This window comes from Aythya fuligula, chromosome 6 (assembly GCF_009819795.1).
Source record: "Aythya fuligula isolate bAytFul2 chromosome 6, bAytFul2.pri, whole genome shotgun sequence".
NCBI classification, from domain to species: domain Eukaryota; kingdom Metazoa; phylum Chordata; class Aves; order Anseriformes; family Anatidae; genus Aythya; species Aythya fuligula.
The window spans coordinates 25,669,897-25,689,844 of record NC_045564.1 but is presented as its reverse complement, the minus strand read 5'-3'; the positions used below and the strand labels follow the sequence as shown (position 1 = coordinate 25,689,844).

Here is a 19,948-nt window from a genome sequence, read left to right as displayed (position 1 = left end):
TTTGCCTCAGTACTGCTCCTGTGTAGCACCTTCTGTCCAGCACAGGGGTGCGCAGGCTCCCCATTTCTGCTCCTGTAGTTCCTAGTTAAACTTCTACTCCATCCTGTAGCAAATTCTTTTTCAGCCTACAGAGCTCTCTTGGCAGTTCGCCTCCCTAGTTCACCCTCCTTCTTTTCTGCCTGAATTTCACCCTCCTGCTCCTAGCACACCTCCTCCTGTAACACTCCCCTCCAGATACTTGCTGCATGTTGTCATATCCTTCCTCCTGCAGTAATGAATTGGCCAGGCTGCAGCCTGAAATGTATGCTCAAATATCAATCTGCTCAGCCTCCTCATTTTCATTGTGTTTCTCTGAAATCCTTCCAGTGTGTGTGGAGATAAATGGACAAAACCCATCCATCCTACTGGCTTGCTAAATGAAGGTTGCAGCACATCACTTTCAGGTGCTGGTTAATCTGGATTCCAGCTACCAGTGGCCATGGGAAGCAAATAACACAAGGTGCTGAGAGATAAAAACAAATAGCAGGATTGCTGGCCTGTGATCCTGGAAGAAAAATGCAGGGTTTGTAATGTCCATACAGAGCGGAAATTTTAAAATCTCATCCAAAATTTCCCCCCACGCAATAAAGTGCAGCGAAGTCAATTTACCCTGGAAGGATGAAGGACTGAGTCAACTCTGCTGGGATTAGAACATGTGGTTCGAGGGATCCTAGGTATTTCGGGTCTGATTCTCAGACCACCCAGATGGCTGGGGGGAAAGGAAAAAATAATAATAATAATAAAAAAAGGACCCTATTTGTCAGAACTCTGGATACCCTGCCTGCAGCTAACACCGTGCACTCACATCTGCACAAATCAAAGGGCAGAGCTGGGTGCTGTTACTCTGACAAATCTCAGATCTGCAGAGCACTCCTGCGGGAACACATGCATTTAAGTGGGCTTCCTAGATCCCCGAACCTGACACTGAACCACGTATGTATGTTTTTTTTCTGTGTGCCAGACCATTTTGAGAATTTGTGATTTTACACAATTTTCTGCCTCAGAGGCTTTTCATGTCTGTTCTTTCATGTTTCACCGTACAACTAACAGAGCTAAAGTTTAGAACATTACTCAGGGGTCAGTTTCTAAAAAGTGCCTGTGTGATTTAAGATCGTAAGTCCCACTGTACTGGGTCTGGCTAACAACATTATTTTGAAAGTGGGTGTTGTGGGTTTCAAAATAATGTTGACCTTTAGGGCCAGCTTGTCAACTGCTAGAAACACAAAGGCACAGTGAGCTTTCCAAACACAGCACATTCCAGTTAATGTCAAACTCTCCCAAGCTCTATTGGAGCTCAGGACCCCCAAGCCAGCCCTGGTAAAGGAGTTAAGTACCTAGAAAATAAGAAAATAACTGTAAAGAACATGTTAATGTGGATATTTGGAGTCCAGTTTTCAATACTGGGTTGTACAGCTCTTGAGTTCCTGTAGTGCTGATGGGGATGTTTTCTGCCCAGTCTTCTCTCTCCGATAAGGCCATGCATGTGGCAAAGTTTATGGAATAATGTGGTATGGAAAAACTGTACTCGAGGCATACTGGTATCATAGGACGGACTCCACTTTAAGAGCAAATCTGCTGTGTGCCCCACACTCACTTTATTGGCATGTATGGGACTGGGTTGTGATACAGTTGATGGTGGTAGCTGATAGTGACACAGGAGATTGTGACCCTCTTAGGAATTTTTACACTGATACTGGGGGAACACCTTGCAGTGTGGCGGGAGCCAGGCAGATAGGACGTATCCTCTCCCACCCCCCAGGCAGCAGAAGGACCCACACCGTGGTGTCCCCACTGCCAAGTGCCTGCTGTTGGATTAAATGTGAGAGTTGGGTTCCAGCGCCAGCTCCTGCCCTTTCTATAAGTATTTCTTTTGTACAGGCCTCCTCACAGCAGAGGTATTTCTTTCTGCCTCAGCTCATTTTCCCTCTCTTACACTCCTCCCTACCCATGTCACTTATAAGAACAGCTGGGTGCACTCAGGTGTGCATGGAAAATATGCCAGGGCTTCACGTGGAACTGAAATGCTCACATTGAGCTTTCTCTCAGTTCCAGTCTCTCTGAAAGATAAACGTGTTCCTAAATCCTGTGAGGGCCTTTGAAATCTTTTCCTTTTGATCCTGTAAAAGCATCCTGAATAAGAATTTGTCTTACTACTCCTCTTGCTTCTTCATGGAGTCTTTCCTAGCTTGGTTGTGGAGCTACTTACGTGGCTTTTGATTTGCAAACCAGCTGCAGAACGCGTTACCTGCTGATTGAGTGCTTCATCTGAAAGCCTCTTAAGATCCCACAGAGTAACCACACATCCCAAATTACCACTGGTAGAGGAAGGACTACCAGATTGTGGTTAATACATGACAAATAGGAAAGCTTCGACCTTACAGCTGCATTAAGGCAATGTTCTTACATGCATATTCTTGTTTGAGACTATTTGTCTGAGTTCTGAGATAAAACACTTGATTTCATATGCTATCTTTCATCCTAACTCAAGTGCAGCACGATATTTTACAGGAGAAAACTGCATTATAGATGTCAAAAAGCAGGGTGTAGAAAGATAAGGTAGTGAAAGAAGTAAAGCATTCAGTCATCAAATCAGTAAATGAAGGGAAGATCAATCTAATGGGGATTAACAAAGAAAGACATGAGATGTTTGTAGAAGAGATTTGGAAAGAAATGATGAGCTGGTAAGGCAGAGGGACATAGAGAAAGTGATCAAGGCTACAGGACTGTTTTTACGTCTCTCCCCATTCAGGAAAACACCCAAGTATATGCATAATCAGAAATACACGCTTAAGTGTTGACTTTAGAGGAATTTAAACGTGTGTTCACATACTGTCCTGGATAGAGGTATTCTTCTGAAGATGCCATAAAATAGAAATCGTTACTAAACCCCCCCCCTTGTGTAGTCCTGCTGGAAAAAAAAGAAGTTAATATTAGAGATTTTTCATGTGACAACATAGATTTGGCAGCTGAATTCATACCTGTTACAGTAATTGATTATTTGTTGGTATTCTTATGAAGAGCTTCACTTCAGTAATGTTTCTCTAGATAATTTTGGTGAAGTAGAAGTCAAGGTCTAAGAGGGACGTGAAGAGGGACTACAGCTCCATGGTTACTTCCATGTAACATTGCTGTGAGTGCAGCATTATCACTGGGATCCTGGGGCTGTTGTCAAACCTGGACTTGGAGGAACCTGGCCATGGTGGTATCATGTTCAGAAAGACTCTCAAGCAGCCATGGGTGATTTCTGTTCCCTGGAAGGCACTGAAATGAGTTCTTTGCTGCTGTTTTACCCTGATCAAAAGGCACTCAGTTTGTGATGGCATCTTGGGCTGGGTGATGGTACAGCACGAGAGTTAGTATGCAGCAGGGGCCAGGTCGGAGTGGATTCTAATATATGTAGACCAGTGAGAAGAATATTGAAGTTGGCTCCCAGGGGAGAAATTATGTGGAAGTTATTTGTAGCTTTTTCCCTAGTCCTCCAGCCCAACTGTTTCTGTGTAAGAAGTAATGCCAAGAACCAATGGAAAGCAAGGTATCTGCAAAGTTTTGTCCAGCTGAATGCTTTGATATAGCCCTTACCTGTTCGTATATTATTCCCAGTAAAAGTATCTAAACAGAGAACCGATCATGCTGAAAACACTGTTGGCAGATCCCAAACCACTTTATTCACTTGAATAAAAAAGACTTCCAAACTCCGACTAAATTTCCAGCCATTTTTGGAAAAGAAGTTGCACACACACACATAACCAAACCAAAATTTGAGTTAGGTCAGGAAAGTTCAAACCTTCCCTCGGGGCAGTCAATGATGAGATGACCAGAATGTAAGAGAATAAAATGGAATTGAGCCAACTTAGATATTTTGCAACCCATGTCTTTTTAAGAATCCTGTGGGACCCTTCCTGAGGACAAATACGGTGGACTTTGGGGCTCTGGTGGATAGGAATGACAGCCGCTCCGTGTTCCTCACCAGAGCATCGTCACATGGCATTGCCTAGTGAGTCAGAGGGAAAGGCTCTCTCCCACCAACACCACTTCCTCTGTGTCCTGGGATTTTCTTTGCAAGTCATCTATTCAAGGCTTGGCTGGGTCTTGACCTCTCTTGGCATGTGAGATCTAAACTTGGTATGACTCCAGATTCCCCTCAACCGCGTCTGGTTTGAATCCTGTCAGTGCCGAGACGAGTGTTACCGCAAGAATAAGAAACTCTTCAAAGCATTGTTTGTTTGTTTTTTAAAGAGCTGGCTTCTGCCAAATGTGAAGAAGGTAAGAGCATGGTGAGCTGTAGCTTCTTTCCCTTCAGGTCCTGATGTGCTGATGGAACTGAGGATCCTATCAGCCTGGTTTCTCCATGTTTGATATCTGCAGAGGAGGGTTTGCATTTCTGTTGAAGTATGTGAAGGTTTTTGATAAGAACAGATGCTGAGCAGAGACTTGGGCTTGGTTTGCACACAGACATTGCGTTGCTTCAGGTATGTCAAACTGGTGCAGTGTATTGGGTGAGTGACCTGTCCCAAGGTGACTCTGAACGGCACAAACTGAGGGACAGAAAATTCCTCGAGGTGCCTTGTGCTGAAGAGAAGATCTTGCTTCCTCCCCATAAACTTCCGCTGGATTCAGTGGTTTCCTATCCCTTCATTTGGTTTTTGACTGCGTTGCCAAACTGGCCTTTGTCCAGATTTTGGTTGCTGTGATTGATTTCATTGCTCTGCTTTTCATAAACCCAACCCCAACCCTACCGGCTCTGTGTTCATTGGTGGCTTTTCTCCCAGGCAGGGCAATTTTGTGGTTCACACATTCACCGGCAAAGCTGCTGCAATCTGTGAACTCCCAGGGCAGTAAGGACTTGTGTGTACGTGTGTTTGTGTGTGTGCAGTCTCAGTATTAATCTCTTCCATCCACTATCATTCACAATGGGTGAAAGCTACACTGAAAGATAATCTCCCTGCCTACAGTGCATCGTGGTCTGCACTCCCCTGATTGCATTTGAGTTTCAAATGAAAGAGCCTTCAGAGTCTGGGAGCAAATCTTCTCAACACGGGGGGCTCGAAATTGAAGTGAAACTGGAGACTTATAGAAGCTCTTCTTGGAGACTAAAAGATAGAGATTGTGCTGCCAGGGAATCTGGCATTGTTGGGAGTGTTGCAAGAACTTGTCAAATACGCCAGTAAAAATCTATGGGTACAAAAGCATGGGCTGCATTTGTTGTTCATTTTTGGCTTGTCGGACTTTCAGCCTGCTTCACTGAACAGCAGAATGAGATCTTTGAAGTGGTACTTGTGTAATTAAAATTTGATTTCCTACCCACAGGTCCTTACAGCTCGACTTGTGCTTCCTCAGTCCCACAGATACTTCAATTCAGAAAACGAACTGTGCTTTCTTGTACCCTTTTTATTGGCTACAAGCTCTTTTACAGCCAGCATCAATGGTTGTATTAATCCTTACAGTATTCATGAGAACCAAACGTGTACTGCGGTGCTGAGCAGGAGTAATTATTTTGCCATTACATTATGAACAGCTTTAAAACTTGCATTATAATGTGATGCACATAAAGGGAATTGTTAATATTAGAGGTTCTTTTCTGGACAGTTGAATTTCCTTGGTTACTAATAATGCTATTGATTATTTAAATGGTAAAACATTTAAAAAACCTTCTTTACTGTCATATGTTTTGCTTATTTTAACAAATTATGCATAAAATGCAACTAAAACAAAACCCAAAATATACAAAGTGCAGGTCCTTAAGTCCTATTTTCAAAGTAAACTCAGAGCCCAAGGTATTTAGACATCCCGCTCCCATCGCCAGCCCGGTTCCACACGGAATGTGTGCAGGAGCTCACACCCCACTGAAAGCAATGTGGGCCACAAAAGAGACTTAGAGGTGCTAAGGGAGGACTAACGGGATTTTCAAGAGCTGCTGCCACGTGGAAAACCTCGCTGCTGGAATTTCAGCATAACCTTGATTTTCAGGGTTAGTTAGTTGATCTTTGTTGTCTAAATAGGTTAAGTAATCCACTGCACCTGAGCAGTTACATTTTCTCATTCCCAGACCATGGTACAGTGGCCCAGTGTTTTGCTTTTCCACAACTGGAGAGAAATGTTAAAATTTTGTGCTGAATTATTAAAACCATTGCAAATGTTTTTATTAAAATACGAGTACCTTTAATATCCCTTCTCTTGAATTTTAAATAGAACCAATAGTTGGTGACTTGATTACCCAGCAATATCTCTCTTTAAGAAAGCCATTTTTACTTTTTATTAATAAAATCAGTGTATTTACACAGTTCCAGCCTAAGCCCATCTTGTTTAGACTAAGTGCATTGCTTAAAGGGCATATAATGTTAATAACCTTTGGCTAGCCTGAGACTTTACATCATGCTCCACAATGAGTCCCACAGTGATCTTTATCCTATGCAAAAAAATTTTCTCTTTCATTCTAGGTAAAATGTAGAAAACAAAACAAAATACCACAATTCTATACTCACTTTAAACCATCCCCAAAAGTGAGGAGTGAGGTTATAATCAGAGTACCTATAGTATCATCCCAGAAAGACTTTTGGCTGTTGTTTGGGAAGCAATGAGTATGCTGTATGAGTTGGGCACCTGCAATCAGCCATGCAAATAAGACCTCTGCCTCTTCCTCAGCTCTGCATGGTTCAAGGTCTTGGCAGAGCAGGTAGAATTGGGGCTGGAGGTCTCATCATTCTCTTCACTTAGGTGCTGTAACAGGAACATAACCTGTTGTTCAGTGAGATACAAGAGAGGAGTTCTTTGAGGTTTGTGGACTGATGAGGAACCTCTTCCTTATGCCCCAGTCCATCAGCATGGGGTGTCACCAGAGCTGCTAGCAAGAGGAGGATGTCTGGGAGCATTTGCAATCTCTGATGCTGTAAAAACAAACCCTGTTTTGCAGTCAGCACCCCAAAACCCAGCTACAATTCCCACACAAGGTTAAAGGGTGGCTGTGCCTCTGCCACTGCTGCATTTAGGACAGAAGCAGCTTCAGTGACCTGGAGTCAGCCTGGGCCTTTTTCCAAAGAGAATCTTTTGGGAATCAGATGTGACATCTAAGGTTGTGGCGGGCTCATTTAAGGCTCAGCTGAAGACTGCAGATAGTGAATTCCCTTTCTTTTCTCAGCTGAGTGTAGTGCCTTGTTTTTGACAGAGCTGAAGGAAGGTTTGGGGTGTCTAAAATTGATGTGGGGCACCAGGCAGGTAGAAAGGCAGATGAGAGCAGTGGCTGGGGGAAGCAAGGCACACCTTTGGAGTGTGGTGGCACGGTGATGAGCTGTGCTATGCTCAGCTGTCTGCTCCTACCATCCACTGGTCCCTGCCTCAACCGCAGCGGATGCGCGAGGGCGGGCTCTTCCGCCTCGAAAAGCCATGTGCGTGTGTATCATTCCCTAGCGAAGACAACGATGACTCTTTGAAATGTTTTCCTGCATTTGCATTTACAAAAGCTGGATAAGCCTTTAAAAAAAATCTGATAAGTAGCAGGCAATTGAATTAACCACTGTTGACTGTATTGCTGTCTCTTAACAAACTCCATCTGTATGGTCTCCCTTTGTAGACACAATTTTATAACTTAATTTCCCTACCAAAACATCAGTGTTTACTTAGTAAGAAATCTGTTCTTTGTCAGCTTAAAACAGTGATTTCTTTATTACCACTCTGCGCAAGGAATGACAGCACAGAGTTGGCACTGGAGCAAGTCTGGTTGAGTCTACAGCGTTGTAATGGAAACAGGGTGAACCGAGGGTCAAGTATAATGGGATTTGTATACAGAAATGTGTCTGCATAAGGAATAGCTGCATGAGATAAGAGAATGAAAGATGAGGCCTGCAGGTCTCCCCTTACGTGGCAGTGAGCCGCTGGCGGCAGGAGGGAGGTGTGACAGTAGGTATACAGGACCGCTGACTTTGGGAGACAGGTTTGCCTCTGCGCTGGTGTGGCAGAGGTGCCTAATCTGTGTGTGCTCTGGTGCTAGCTGGCTTTGGTGGCTGTTGGGTGGACTGGGTGGTGGAGGGTGATTGCCCTGCAAATGCCACCTATGCAATTTTTAATGGTTTGGAGAAGCACAGGGCTTTTCCAGCTATTACGATCTGTGGCCTCCCAAAAAATTTTCCAGCAGGGTTGTCAAACACAGCATAGTGAATTTAGCCTGAATGACAAGAGGCTCGCAGGGCTTTTTGTTGTCTTTCACAGCACCTATAGGAGTTCTTTGTGATTCCCAAGGGTTTTGCAGGGCACAGTTTGAAAAGCACGAGTGTAAGTCTTCAGCAGTAAATAGCAGCGGAACCTCAGCACCCTATTTCTTACCCGATAAATATGTTAGATTTTCTCTTGTAATTGGTGAACTGGAAAGCAGCAGCAGAGAATGACACAAATGGAGCAAAAGGATTTTTGGGTGGTACGTGGTCGATGATATAAAACACCTCATTCCTTCTTATCACAGGCTGGTTTGCGGGGGCAGCCTGGTTCCTTTGAAGTCTGTCGGAGTTGTACAGTTCTGCTAGCAGTGCAAGGGTTTTACCAGAGGACCAGGCTTTGGTTTATCACATTTCATTTCCCTTGCAGTAGAGCCTTCCTTAGTGTTAACACTGCATGCTAGAACTGGTAGAGAAATGCCAGGTGTTTATCACAGCCAGTTGGAGAGAGATTCTGCTTTCTCTGAATTATTTGTGTTCATCCTTTCCATATGGAAAAATAACTGCTGGACATTGTCCAGATTTTTAAAACATCCATGTTTCATTCTGCTTTACTTTCTTTCTAATGATTTAAAAAAAAAAAAAAAAAAAAAAAAAAAAAAAAGTTGGAAAAAAAAAAGTGATAGGTTAAAAAGAAGAAAGAGTAAGTATATTGTTAATTCTTGCTTTACACAGAAAGCTCAAGACATTTCTGAAAGAAAAGCTCGTTAGGAATAAAAAGGTTTTTCTCCCTGCAGTCATGTTATCAGTGAAAAACTTTTACCTAGTTCTGCTCTTCAGCATGTAATTGCTTGCTGTTCAGCATCCTTGTAGCAAAGGAAAGGATGGTTAGATCAGCCAGCCCGCTGGATCAGATCTTACATTACATCTTGAGCTCTTCGAGTGCCATTAGCATTTCCTTTTAGAAGTGAAGAAATATTGACAGTTTGGTAGGTTATCTCGCATTTTACTGCACGTTAGGGCACTTCAAAGTCTTTATGTAGTGATGGGAACTGTCACAAAGTAGATGTGAAAGGGGCCTTTGGTCCAACTAAACCTGTCAGCAAGAAGATTTAGGGCAGATGGTTATTATTAGAAATCAATGTATTTATTATATATTGTTCAGGAATATTTCCCTTTTGAGGTTTCTGTGAGTGCTGTTGCTGTTTAAAATGTGTCAAATGCCAATAAAATTAATTCCTACAGAAAACCTGTCGAGCTCCAACCCAAAGCTTTGCTATTATTGGAATGTGTCTTTTTTACTTCTTTGTGCTGTGATGCACCAGAGGCAGGTACATGCAGCACACCAGCAGCATATTTGGGATGTGCATATGTGCATGTGAGATGTGTTTCTGTGGGGCTATCACAGTCACCTGTACCTACAGAGCTCCTCTTACTGCTGTGTCTAAAAAGGTTTTGTAGAGATCAGTGCTGTACCTGTTCCTGTTCATTTTATTCCCCTTTGTCAGCCACATTTTTCTGGTCATTTCCAATTGGTTACAACAGCTTGCTGCTGCTTAGGGCAAGCATTGCATCTTTCTGAAGCATGAACTCCAATGGTTTTCCCTTCTACTTCAGAAGAGCGGCATAAATAATTCCTGGCTTTTTATAATTAGTTGGGTGTACATTTTCCTTCCTTGGTGTCTTGCTTAGTTATAGAATTTAAAGATCTTGGATTCTGGGAAGAAAACATTCCCAATAGAAAAGGGGGGTTTTAGCAGCAACATTAATGCTGGAAGACGCTGCCCTGGAACAAAGATTCATTTTCCATTCACCCCATGATTTACAGCACATTCCAACCAAGTGATTTGGCTATGGTCTTCTGGCATAACATTGTTTGCCCTTTCCGTGACATTTTGCATATAAAGAAAAGTTATGAGCTTCTTGGGCATTCAAGGTACCAGGAAATGCAGGAGTCTACCTAATTTGTTAACATGAAATTATAGATGTCTGACATAGGCTCCGTTAGTTAACATTGGCTAGAGTAATGCTGCAGCCAGTTGATTGTATTACAGTCATGATGAAGAGGAATGGTCCTTTTTTGCTTTTCTGGGATATGACGGGTACGGAGCCAAGGCAGATTTAAAATGTAATGAATGAATAAGCGTTTTCTATGGTTTACTTGACTCTTCCATGAGCTCCGCTGCTGCAGTGTTGCTGCTATTGACTCACCATCTCCATGACAGGTTGGTGCTGGCACAACATGGAAAGGGACTTCTCAGAAGTACTATAGGGGTACTCTTTTAAATGTTAAGCCCTCATCGCACTTGAACGTTGATTTCTTTTAAGGCAGAAAAACCCCACCCAAAAGTAGCATGGGAAGAAGACACGAAACAGGGATCACTTCCCATTTGTTTGCCGAAGCCCAGGGTCTTCACAGCTACAAGCAAAAGTATTGACTCGAAAGTGCTAATACCCTCACCATGTGTCCCAAGGGAAATCAGTCAGATGCAGATAAATGGCTGTGTCACATCCGACACATCTTTCTAACACCCATTTCCCACACGCTCTCACCAGTGCAACATCCTCTCAGATCCTCCTCAGCCTCCCACTCAGCTCTGCCATCAGGATCTGGTCCCTGCCTCCACCTTGCCCCATCTCATTCCTCACTGCTTCCCACTTCATTTGCCCCTGACACCCCCAAAGCTGCTTCCCAGCCCTCATCCCTTCCCCGCCCTGAGCCCGCAGTGTTTTAACACCCCGGCCTTCACATCTTGTGACTATTGGAATCAAGTTCTCACGTCTGGTGGTTTGAACCTGAAGTTCACACACCTCCAGGTTTGCATCTTTCCTTCAGTCTGTTGCTGAATGACTTCTGTTGGCTCTTGCACTTTTATCCATGCTTTCTTTCATGCCTTTTCTCTCGCCTTCCTTCTCTCTCCCCCTCAGCTACTTTCCTTGAAGTTCCCCTTCTTACAATACACTTCGTCTCTGAAGGCTTTCATCATTAATCTCTCAAGAAACTATCTTAGAGACTCATCTACCGTGCTTTGATTTATTCATTGTGTTGGTTTTTTTTTGGCGAGTATCTCGCAAGAACTGAGGTGGTCATCCTTCTACCTCCATCGCTAAAGGAAAGCTTGTGTGAAAAGGTGGGCTTTCAGAACTTAAATTAAAAGATCATGTAAGTAAGATAATTGGATAAAAAAGGATATTAGGATCTGAAACAGAATGTTTACTTGCTTTGATGTGCTTTGGGAACATATGTCTGCACAGTGGGCTGTGTGGCTGATTAAGTATAAAACAACCCAGGAAAAAATCACCACTATTAAGCTTAAATCAAAGATCTCTCCTCAAGACACTAATTTGATTTGGGTTTGAAGGTCCCGTATCAACTCTAATTTCTGCCTTTGATGTCTTGCTTCTTTGTGTGTTGTATAATGGAGGGCAACCTTACTTATTAAAAATATGCATTTTTCTTCCATTTTAAAAGCAAATATTGTTATTGTTGTTGTTATTGTGTTGCAGTTGTGCCTACAAGTGTCAGCCAAGGCTAGACCCGCATTGTGCTAAACGCTGCATAAATAGAATAAGAAACCGTATGTAGTTAGGACAATTTCTAATGTGAGGACTGGTTCCTGTACAGGATTACTTCTGCTCCCAGCTTTGCTCCCTTGTCCCAGTAGGGTTGCCAGCAACATGTGAGCTCAAGAATATCACTAACTTTTGGCGGACCTTAAATGGGAAAACAAAAAAAAAAATCAAGTTCCAAACCAAAATACTTTTGATTTCATTGATAAAACATAGTAATACAGTTACATCAAGTAGAATTAAATCTTTGTTCTGTTTGTTCTTGGTTCAATATATATTGCTAAAATATCGTCTAGGTGTTTTAACTTCTGATTCAGTCAGGTGTGTATGAAAACAGAATGGTCTTTCAAAAGGAAATATGAAATATGTCTGCCTTTTTCTTAACTTTTAAAGAAAAAAAAACAAACTTTTTTGTACCTGGAACAAATATATTAAATTGACCTCACAGGCTAGAAGTTGCATTAAGTCCTGAATGCATTTTTCTAGGGAATGGAAAAAAAATATATTAAGAAATTGGACCCACCATAGATTACTATACTGTTTCCATGGTGTGGATGGAAAACAGTGATTGACAAATTAGAGGCCTGGTCTTGTTGCTCCTGCCATCAGTGACAGAGTTTCCTTTGACTACAGTGGTACAAGACGAGACTTGAAGGTGTAATTTTTAAAGGTATTTAGACAAGTACCACTGCCAATAGATGCGTAGTGGGATTTTTTATAGACCTAAAACCTTCTAAAAGCAATGCCTTATCACAAATTCACAGACAAAGGATTTTATATGCAGAGATTTGTGTCTGTTAAGACCCCAAGTAGCTTCCATCGTTATCTGATCTGACATCTGTGATGCTGGGCATAGGATTTCCCCTTTTGTTTCTACAGTGGGAGAAATTAGACTTTCCTACTATTAAAACTCCAAACCTTGTGATACATTTAGAGCCCATCTTTTAGAAAAACATCTAGTTTTGCCATAAAGTCTTGTAGCAGTACTGAATTTACCACTTCCCTCTATAAACTGTTCTAATGGGAACTTGCCCTCACTGTTAAAATATCTTTTCTTTTCTTTTCTTTTTCTTTTTTTCTTTTTTTTTTTTTTTTTCATTCTTTCAATGCCTCAAAGCCATATTTGAGGGAAGAGGAGAAAACATGAACTGCTCAAAGCATGCCTGTTAAATTTCTGCAGGGAAGCTGTAGCAATTTTTGTCCAGCTTCACTGTAAGTGAGAGCATTGTTGAATTGCTTAAGGTAGCTCTGATTTTCTATAACATTCATCTTTGTGGGTGTGAAAAAAATGTATTAATCCCATTTTAGAGATGATAAATTACAGGAAAAATAAATAAAATGACTTCTTCTGAGCAATCCCAGCAGAGGAAGGCTGTTACATGTGATGTCTCTTGGGTCCCCATCTCCTTAGTGGGACACAGAAGCTGGCGTCTTTGAGTTTCTAGCCCTGTATGGGAGCACTAAGTCACTTTATCGGATCATTATCACCTTGCTGTGGTGTCAGGAGAGCTGGGAAGCAGGACAGATTCCCCATCACATCATTACCAGGCTGCCCTATGCTCCTGGGCATTTGCTGGAGGTTGGGGCAGCTGCAGGGCAGCTCCATGCCCCTTCCTCCCAGTGCGTCGCAGCCTGTGCGTCCTCTGCTTTCCAAGTGGCAAAAAAAACGGAGGGGGACAATATTTGTGAATGATCAAATGCCACATGCATCTGATCATCGTGGCCCAGGGCTGACCTCTGAAAGGTGCCTCGTTTTGAGGGACCTCGCAGAGTTTCATCCTGAGGGTACCACGCAAGTGTCGCGACCTCCCGCCCTTCCTGCTGTAAGGGATTTTAAATCAGAAATAAACAGAGGTGAAGTCAAGGGGCTAATGAGAGTTGTTTAGGCTGAACCGTTCGGCTGGGGTACTGTAGGTTTCCCGCTGGATAAAGTTGTGGCATCCCATACGTAGAGTGTCTGCCACAAGCGTGGACCCTTTTTTGGATAACCCTATGGCTCTCCTACATCTCCTTCGGACTTTGAGTGCTATTCTGGATACACAGCATTTGTGAAAATCAGGCCAGGATGTTCTATTTATGTTATGAAACAAAAGCAAGGGTTTATTATGTGGGGTTTGGATGGGATAGTTGGCTTTAAAAGATTTTTTCTTCTTATAGGAAAACTCTACCAGACTATGATACCCCCGTAAGCAGTTCTGTTCCTAGCTTCCATTCCTGTGTAGCAGCATGCAGTTTTTTATTGCACAGCAAAACAATTGCCTGCAAGTGTCCATATTCCATTAAGCATATGGAAAAGTATTCAGCCCTTTGTTTTCTGCTGAATGAATACATTTGGCACATAGCTATTAATTTAGACTAGTCATGGGACATTAGTGCCATTTAATTGTCCCCATTTTTCTGGGTTTTATTTAATGGATGGAGAGTATTTCAGAAATGTGCAACTTCTTTAACTGTTGCATTCATTGCTGGGTACCCCTTGTGGAGGCTCCAGACCTGCATGCGGCAGCAGGGAGATGGTGCCACATCTCCCTCATAAAAGATTTTGGGATGGCTGGTTCATGACTGCAGGTAAACAGTGTAAGCATTTATGCTAACTGAGGAGCATTATCCACTGCCCTAATGAAAACTTGCTCTGTAAAGCGTTAAGCAGAGTGCATTGCCTCCAGCACTGCCCTGCAGCCCTTAGATGGGGTCAGCTAATTTCTCCCCAGTCTCAGTGTCTCCCTCTGTTAGCGAGCAGGGAAGGCAGAGCCTCTTCTGGGTGGGTGGGGAAATGAATCAGGGCTGGTGCACTTCGTCAGAGATGCAATTTGCTATACAAGTCCTGAGCATTAATTATAGAGCCTGGGCTTCTTGCCGCAGCCGCGGGGAAAACAGGCCCCTGGCTCCCATTAAATTTAATGGCGTTTGGACACCTAATTCCCTTAGCCTATTTGAAAACCAGAATGCCAGTTCCTTCAGAAATGCACGTGGTCAGGTGAAATCCCTTGTCCCGCTGCAGGCAGAAGACTTTCACACTGCTGGCTTCAGCAGAGCCAGGAGCTCTTCCCCAAGCACTGGGGTGTTTGGGACATGATTTATGGGTCAAGGAGGAATGGGCAGGGGCTTGGGGCATGGGGCTGGGCAGTGCCCACGAGTAAAGGCACTGAGCCAGACATCTGTGCCTCCGCAGAGAGGCAGCCCATCCCTCTCCCTTTGCTCCTCCTTTGTCTAGGAGCAGCCCTGCGAGGCTCCGGCCGCCTCTTGCTGTGTGTTGGCAGCGTGCCGATGCAACGGCACAGCCCAGGGCTGGGGGTCAGATAAGGAATCATGCCAGTGAGGCAACTGGAAAGAGAGGGGAAGACCAGTTTTGGGGAATCTGGGGGCAGAGGAGGCTGTGGCTCCAGGCACGTGAGCTATTCCTGGTAGGCAGCTATCAGAAGCCATGTTATTTTGGGACGTGCTTTGCTAGAATTGTACAACAGTCAGAGGTGATTCCCATCTGAAAGGGCTTTCAGGAGCCAGACCTGACTGAGGACAGCTATCCTAACAGGCAAACAAGGAGATGTAGCAATGAGAGGCTTTAAGCAAAGCTGTCAGGACAAACTTGCTCTCCAGCCTGGTCTTCATGTGCAGGGCCAGCCTCCTCTTGAAATCCCGCCCAGGTCTCCAGCTGCATGCATTTTGGGGGAATTCTTGATCTTTTTCCCAGTGTTACCTTTTTGGCCAGGGTGGAGTTTTCCTGTTCTGAGGGACTCCAGCATTTCTGCCCAATTTAGCATGGGGAAAATGAACAGCAAACCCTTCATATTGTTATACACATTTTAGATGTCGGCCTCACAGTTTGATCAGCAGAGGCTCCGAAGGCTCGTAAACCTGGTAATACATAGTTTCAAGCCTGCATCAAAGAAGTTCACAACCCTTTTGGGAGAAGCTGTGAGTACTGATGAAAGAGGGAACTTATTGTATATGTAAGAAAACTTCTTTCATGGCTTATGTATTAAGGCAGGCTCTGTGGCCCAGAGAAGATTGGGGCTGCTTTTAATTTACTTCCCCCCCTCACTTATATTAAGTCTTCGTCAGAAGAAAAATTAGTCAGATGTTTTCTTAATGACATCATTTTTTTTAATCCTGTTTCATTTTTTCCAGATGAGGCGGTGGAGATTATTAGAAATGAATTGAAACTAAATCTGGAACAGAGGCTTTGATTCACTTCTCCCTCCTCCCCAGTAGAAATAAATCGGCCGGCTCCGTGCTCGGCCGCCGTTACGAGCAGCCTCAGCAGTAAGCGGCCCTCCTGACGGCCCTTTCCGATGGTGGCTTCCGTCACCCTGTAATTTGGGTAACGAACTGCTGGAGCGACGCAGGTGGGGAGCTTATGAGGTCTGAAATAGCGATGCCATCATAAGGTTGTCTTTCGGCGCCGTGAAGGAAAACAGGCTGGATCCCGCTGGGTGTTCATCTGGCGAAACCCAGCTCTCGGTGCGAGGAGCGCGTGCCGGCGGCTCTGCATCGCCACCAGTCCCTCACCCAGCTTTGTATCTGATACGGTTTCACTGCCTTGTATTTCACACCAGTGAGCCACGCGGTGTAGTGCTACAGGAGAGTACTTTGAACTATAAATATTTTAAAAGACATTTAATTTACTACCCATCAGCAGAAAGTGTTCAAAAAACCACAAGGTTTACTAATTTATCAGAAAGACAGAGAAACACACAGAAGATCAAACAAAGACAAACACGCTCGTAAACTGCTGAATAAGTCTGCAAAACTTATATTACGTTTCTGTGTGGTTTTGTTGATATGCAAGTATTATAAATAAATTAGAGTGCACCTGAGCTGTTGATAAGGCAGGGTGGGACTGACATCCTGAGGTGCAGGTGGCGTGCCTGAACTGCTCAGACCCTCGCGCTTGTGGTTATCTGTGCGCAGAGATGGATTTGCTCGCTAGTGGCAGCTTTGGATAATCTTAGGGCAGGGCACTGGTAATGTCACCCCATAGCTCAGCCCGCATCCCACATCCCTGCCCCAGGACTGCCAGATCCACATGGTGCCCTGTCCCCGGGGTGCCATCCCGTCAGGCACACATCCATCTCCCCCAGCCCTGCTGGGGCGCCCAGGCAGGGCCCAGTGCTGGCCCTGGCACGAGCCCGACTCCAATCAGCTCTGGCAGTACGGGGGAGGCTAACACAGAGCAGATTTAGCTCCACCATTTGGCCTGATGGCAGCTCTGCCTGTTTTGGTGTCTAGCTCAGATTCTCTGCTTTTCAGGTCACGGCCTGTCATTTTTTCTTCCCCTCCTCGCATCCTCTGCGGTTTGTGTAAGAGGACAGAGGATACAGGAATAGATGTGTCTGGGAGATGTCTGCTTGATTTCTCTTCTGTCTTTGCCCACCCTGTGAAAACTGCTCAAGTGCCGAAACATGTCTCTGACTTTTTTTTTGTTACCTGCTGAATCCCTAGCATTTGCTGGCTCCTTTCTCAGGTAACATTTAGCCTGGGGAAGATCTGAGGCATTTAGCAGTGGTGGCCCCCAGAAAGCATGCAATAAAACCTCTCCTGAACTTTTGCCCTCTGAACTGTAGGGCCGACCTGTCAAAGGGGTTTGTGCAAGCCCTGATGGACGCGGGCAGGAGGGCTGCGCGGTCGGGGCCGCCGAGCTGCATCCACTCATGTGGCTGGGTGGACGCTGTGGATGTCCCCTGGTCCCCATCCTGCCCATGTGGGGGCTGGGGCTGGCTCCAGGCACACAGGAGCTGCTCTGGCCCCATGCTGCCTGCACCCCTCGGCAAGGCAGCCCAGGCGGGGTGAGCCGCCGGGCACCAGGTGATTTTTAGCCCTCTTCTTAACATCCTCCCAGCAGAATCAGAGGGAAAAGTGTGGCCACAAGTGACAGCCTCTCTCTGTTTCCTCCTCAGGCCTCCTCCCCTGAGCGGCAGCCCCGTCATCTCCGACATCTCCCTCATCCGCCTGTCTCCGCACCCTGCCGGGCCCGGCGAGTCGCCCTTCAGCCCGCCGCACCCCTACGTGACGCCCCACATGGAGCACTACCTCCGCTCCGTCCACGGCAGCCCCACGCTCTCCGTCATCTCCGCTGCCAGAGGCCTCAGCCCCGCCGACGGTAAGAGACCCCCGCTACCGCATCCTGCCTCTCACGGCCGGTCCGGGGTTCACCACCTGGGATGCCTGTGTTGTGCCGCTTGTCGCTCACCAGCGCTGAAATTCCCTGCAACCCAGGGACATACAGCTGCGAGGGCTCCGCAGCTGCTCTCTGAAGTGGGAAAGCTGTCTCTTTTTCTTTTCCTTTTTTTTTTTTCCCCTCTTCTTCCCCTTTAACTACACATTTGTTTTGCATCATTGCGCTGAGAAAGCAGAGCGTGAGAATAGCTATTACCACTGGATCGTATTATAAATATTTTGCTTAAAGTATGTTCCTTTCTGCAGCACTCAGCTCTCTTCTGAGCTTTCCTGCTCTGATGTCTCTACCAGGAGCCTTGCTCCCCTCCAGAAGGGTCACAGTTGTCCTGGCTGCCTGGTGTGTCCGTAGATGACCCAGCAGAGAGGAGGCAATGCCGGCTGGGTTGTCTCCCCTTGGCTTTTTGTCTGGGGGTGTGCACGGCTCCAGGGCGAAGGAGTGGGCCTTTCTTCCTCCTTGCTCTAGAGCCGCTCTGCTGAAAGTACTCAGGAGAAGGCAGGGCTGTGTGGAAAGCTGGTGTTCAGAGCATGTGGAGGTGGTAGTACCCACCCAGCCCAGGCAGACCACACGGGGGATCAGCATGGGCACTGGCTCCCATGTCCAGAACAAAAATAGCCAAGCAGGGAAAGGGGAAAATACAAAGCTTTCCTGGGAGGGTTCCAGGACCTCAGAGCTCGTTTTTGAAAAGCGGGGATAGATCTGTGTGAGTTCCCTTGCTCATCAGTATTTCATACTGATGGTGAATTTGGGCTGCTGTGTATGTCATGTTGACTATAACATGACCCTGCTTTGACTTGGGGAGCTGCCAGCTGTGACTCACTTCACCAGAAGTGCTTTATCAGACTGCACACCCAGCAAATCCCAGCGTCTCTCAGCTCCTGAGCCACCACTGGGGCAAACAAAACACAACAGAGAGCAACGAGGCCCTGGTTTACTGTCTGGCAGCATTAAACCATCTTCTGTGGGCAAAAAAGAAACAAAACATTCCTATGGTGATTGGGAGATGCATTATGCCTCCTTCCCTCTCCCAAAATGTGATCTTGATGTAGAGGGCTTCCTTTCCACAGCCTCACCAGGGCTTGAATTCCCAGCCGCCAGCAGCGCAGAGGCACGACGGCTGCTGTGTGCGTACTCTGTCCCATCCTCCCCCGTAAAAGCCAGTTTCGTTATTTGCTATGAAAAAGAGGCATTGTGTTTTGGGTTGCGTTGCTTTGCTTTTCTTTTGCTTTCTTTCCTTTCTTTTCTTTTTTTTTTTTTTTTTAAGGCCGCGGTAAATAAGTTAATGAGGCAAGTGGGTGGGGAGGCAGGTTTGAAAAATTACAGCTGGGAGAAAGTGAGCGTAATTGGCTTTGGCAGCCAAAATGGTTTTAGGCTGCCAGACACTAAACCTAGCTCTATGCATTAGACCTTGGCTTTAATTTCCTCGCACTGCTATCGGGAACTGGGTTGCATTTGTCTTTCCTTCCTAATAGGCAGGGATGTGGATGCTGACAGGGTTACTGCTGCCGGCGGTCGGGCCCTCTCCCCCCTCCCTGGGGCGACGGCTGCGTCCGAACGGGAGGATTATTAGAAGGGGGAACGAGAGATTGTTTATAAATTTGCGGAAATGGAGGAATGCAGAGGCCCCAGCTTAGTTTCTTTTGTCCGTAGAAACACGCCCAAGCTCACGTCACGGCCACGCTGAGCGGGGCCGCACGGAGAGGGCTGGCGGGGGGCGCGGGGGGGGACGGGGCCGCCTGCCTCAGCGCCGAGGTCTAACGTCCTCTGGGAACCTTCTCCCCATGTTCTCCTCCTCACCCCCGGCTTCGGCAGTGGCTCATGAGCATCTGAAGGAGCGAGGCCTCTTCGGGCTGCCCCCGCCACCGCCAGGAGCCAACCCCGCGGATTACTACCACCAAATGACGCTGATGGCCGGCCACCCCAACCCCTACGGGGACATCCTGATGCAGAGCGGGGGAGCAGCCAGCACGGCACATCTCCACGAGTACCTCAGCCCTGTCGACGGTGAGTAGTGGATCAT

At 45.7% G+C, this 19,948-nt stretch overlaps 1 protein-coding gene across 1 annotated transcript in view; it reads left to right on the top strand.

Moving 5' to 3' along the window:
- The window catches only part of GLI2 (GLI family zinc finger 2), a 186,254-nt gene that overhangs the window by 129,401 nt on the left and 36,905 nt on the right, over positions 1-19,948 (top strand). The window contains exons 4-5 of the mRNA XM_032190266.1: positions 17,651-17,853; positions 19,741-19,932. Coding sequence (XP_032046157.1) covers positions 17,651-17,853; positions 19,741-19,932 — 395 coding nt within the window. The remainder of the gene's footprint in view (positions 1-17,650; positions 17,854-19,740; positions 19,933-19,948) is intronic.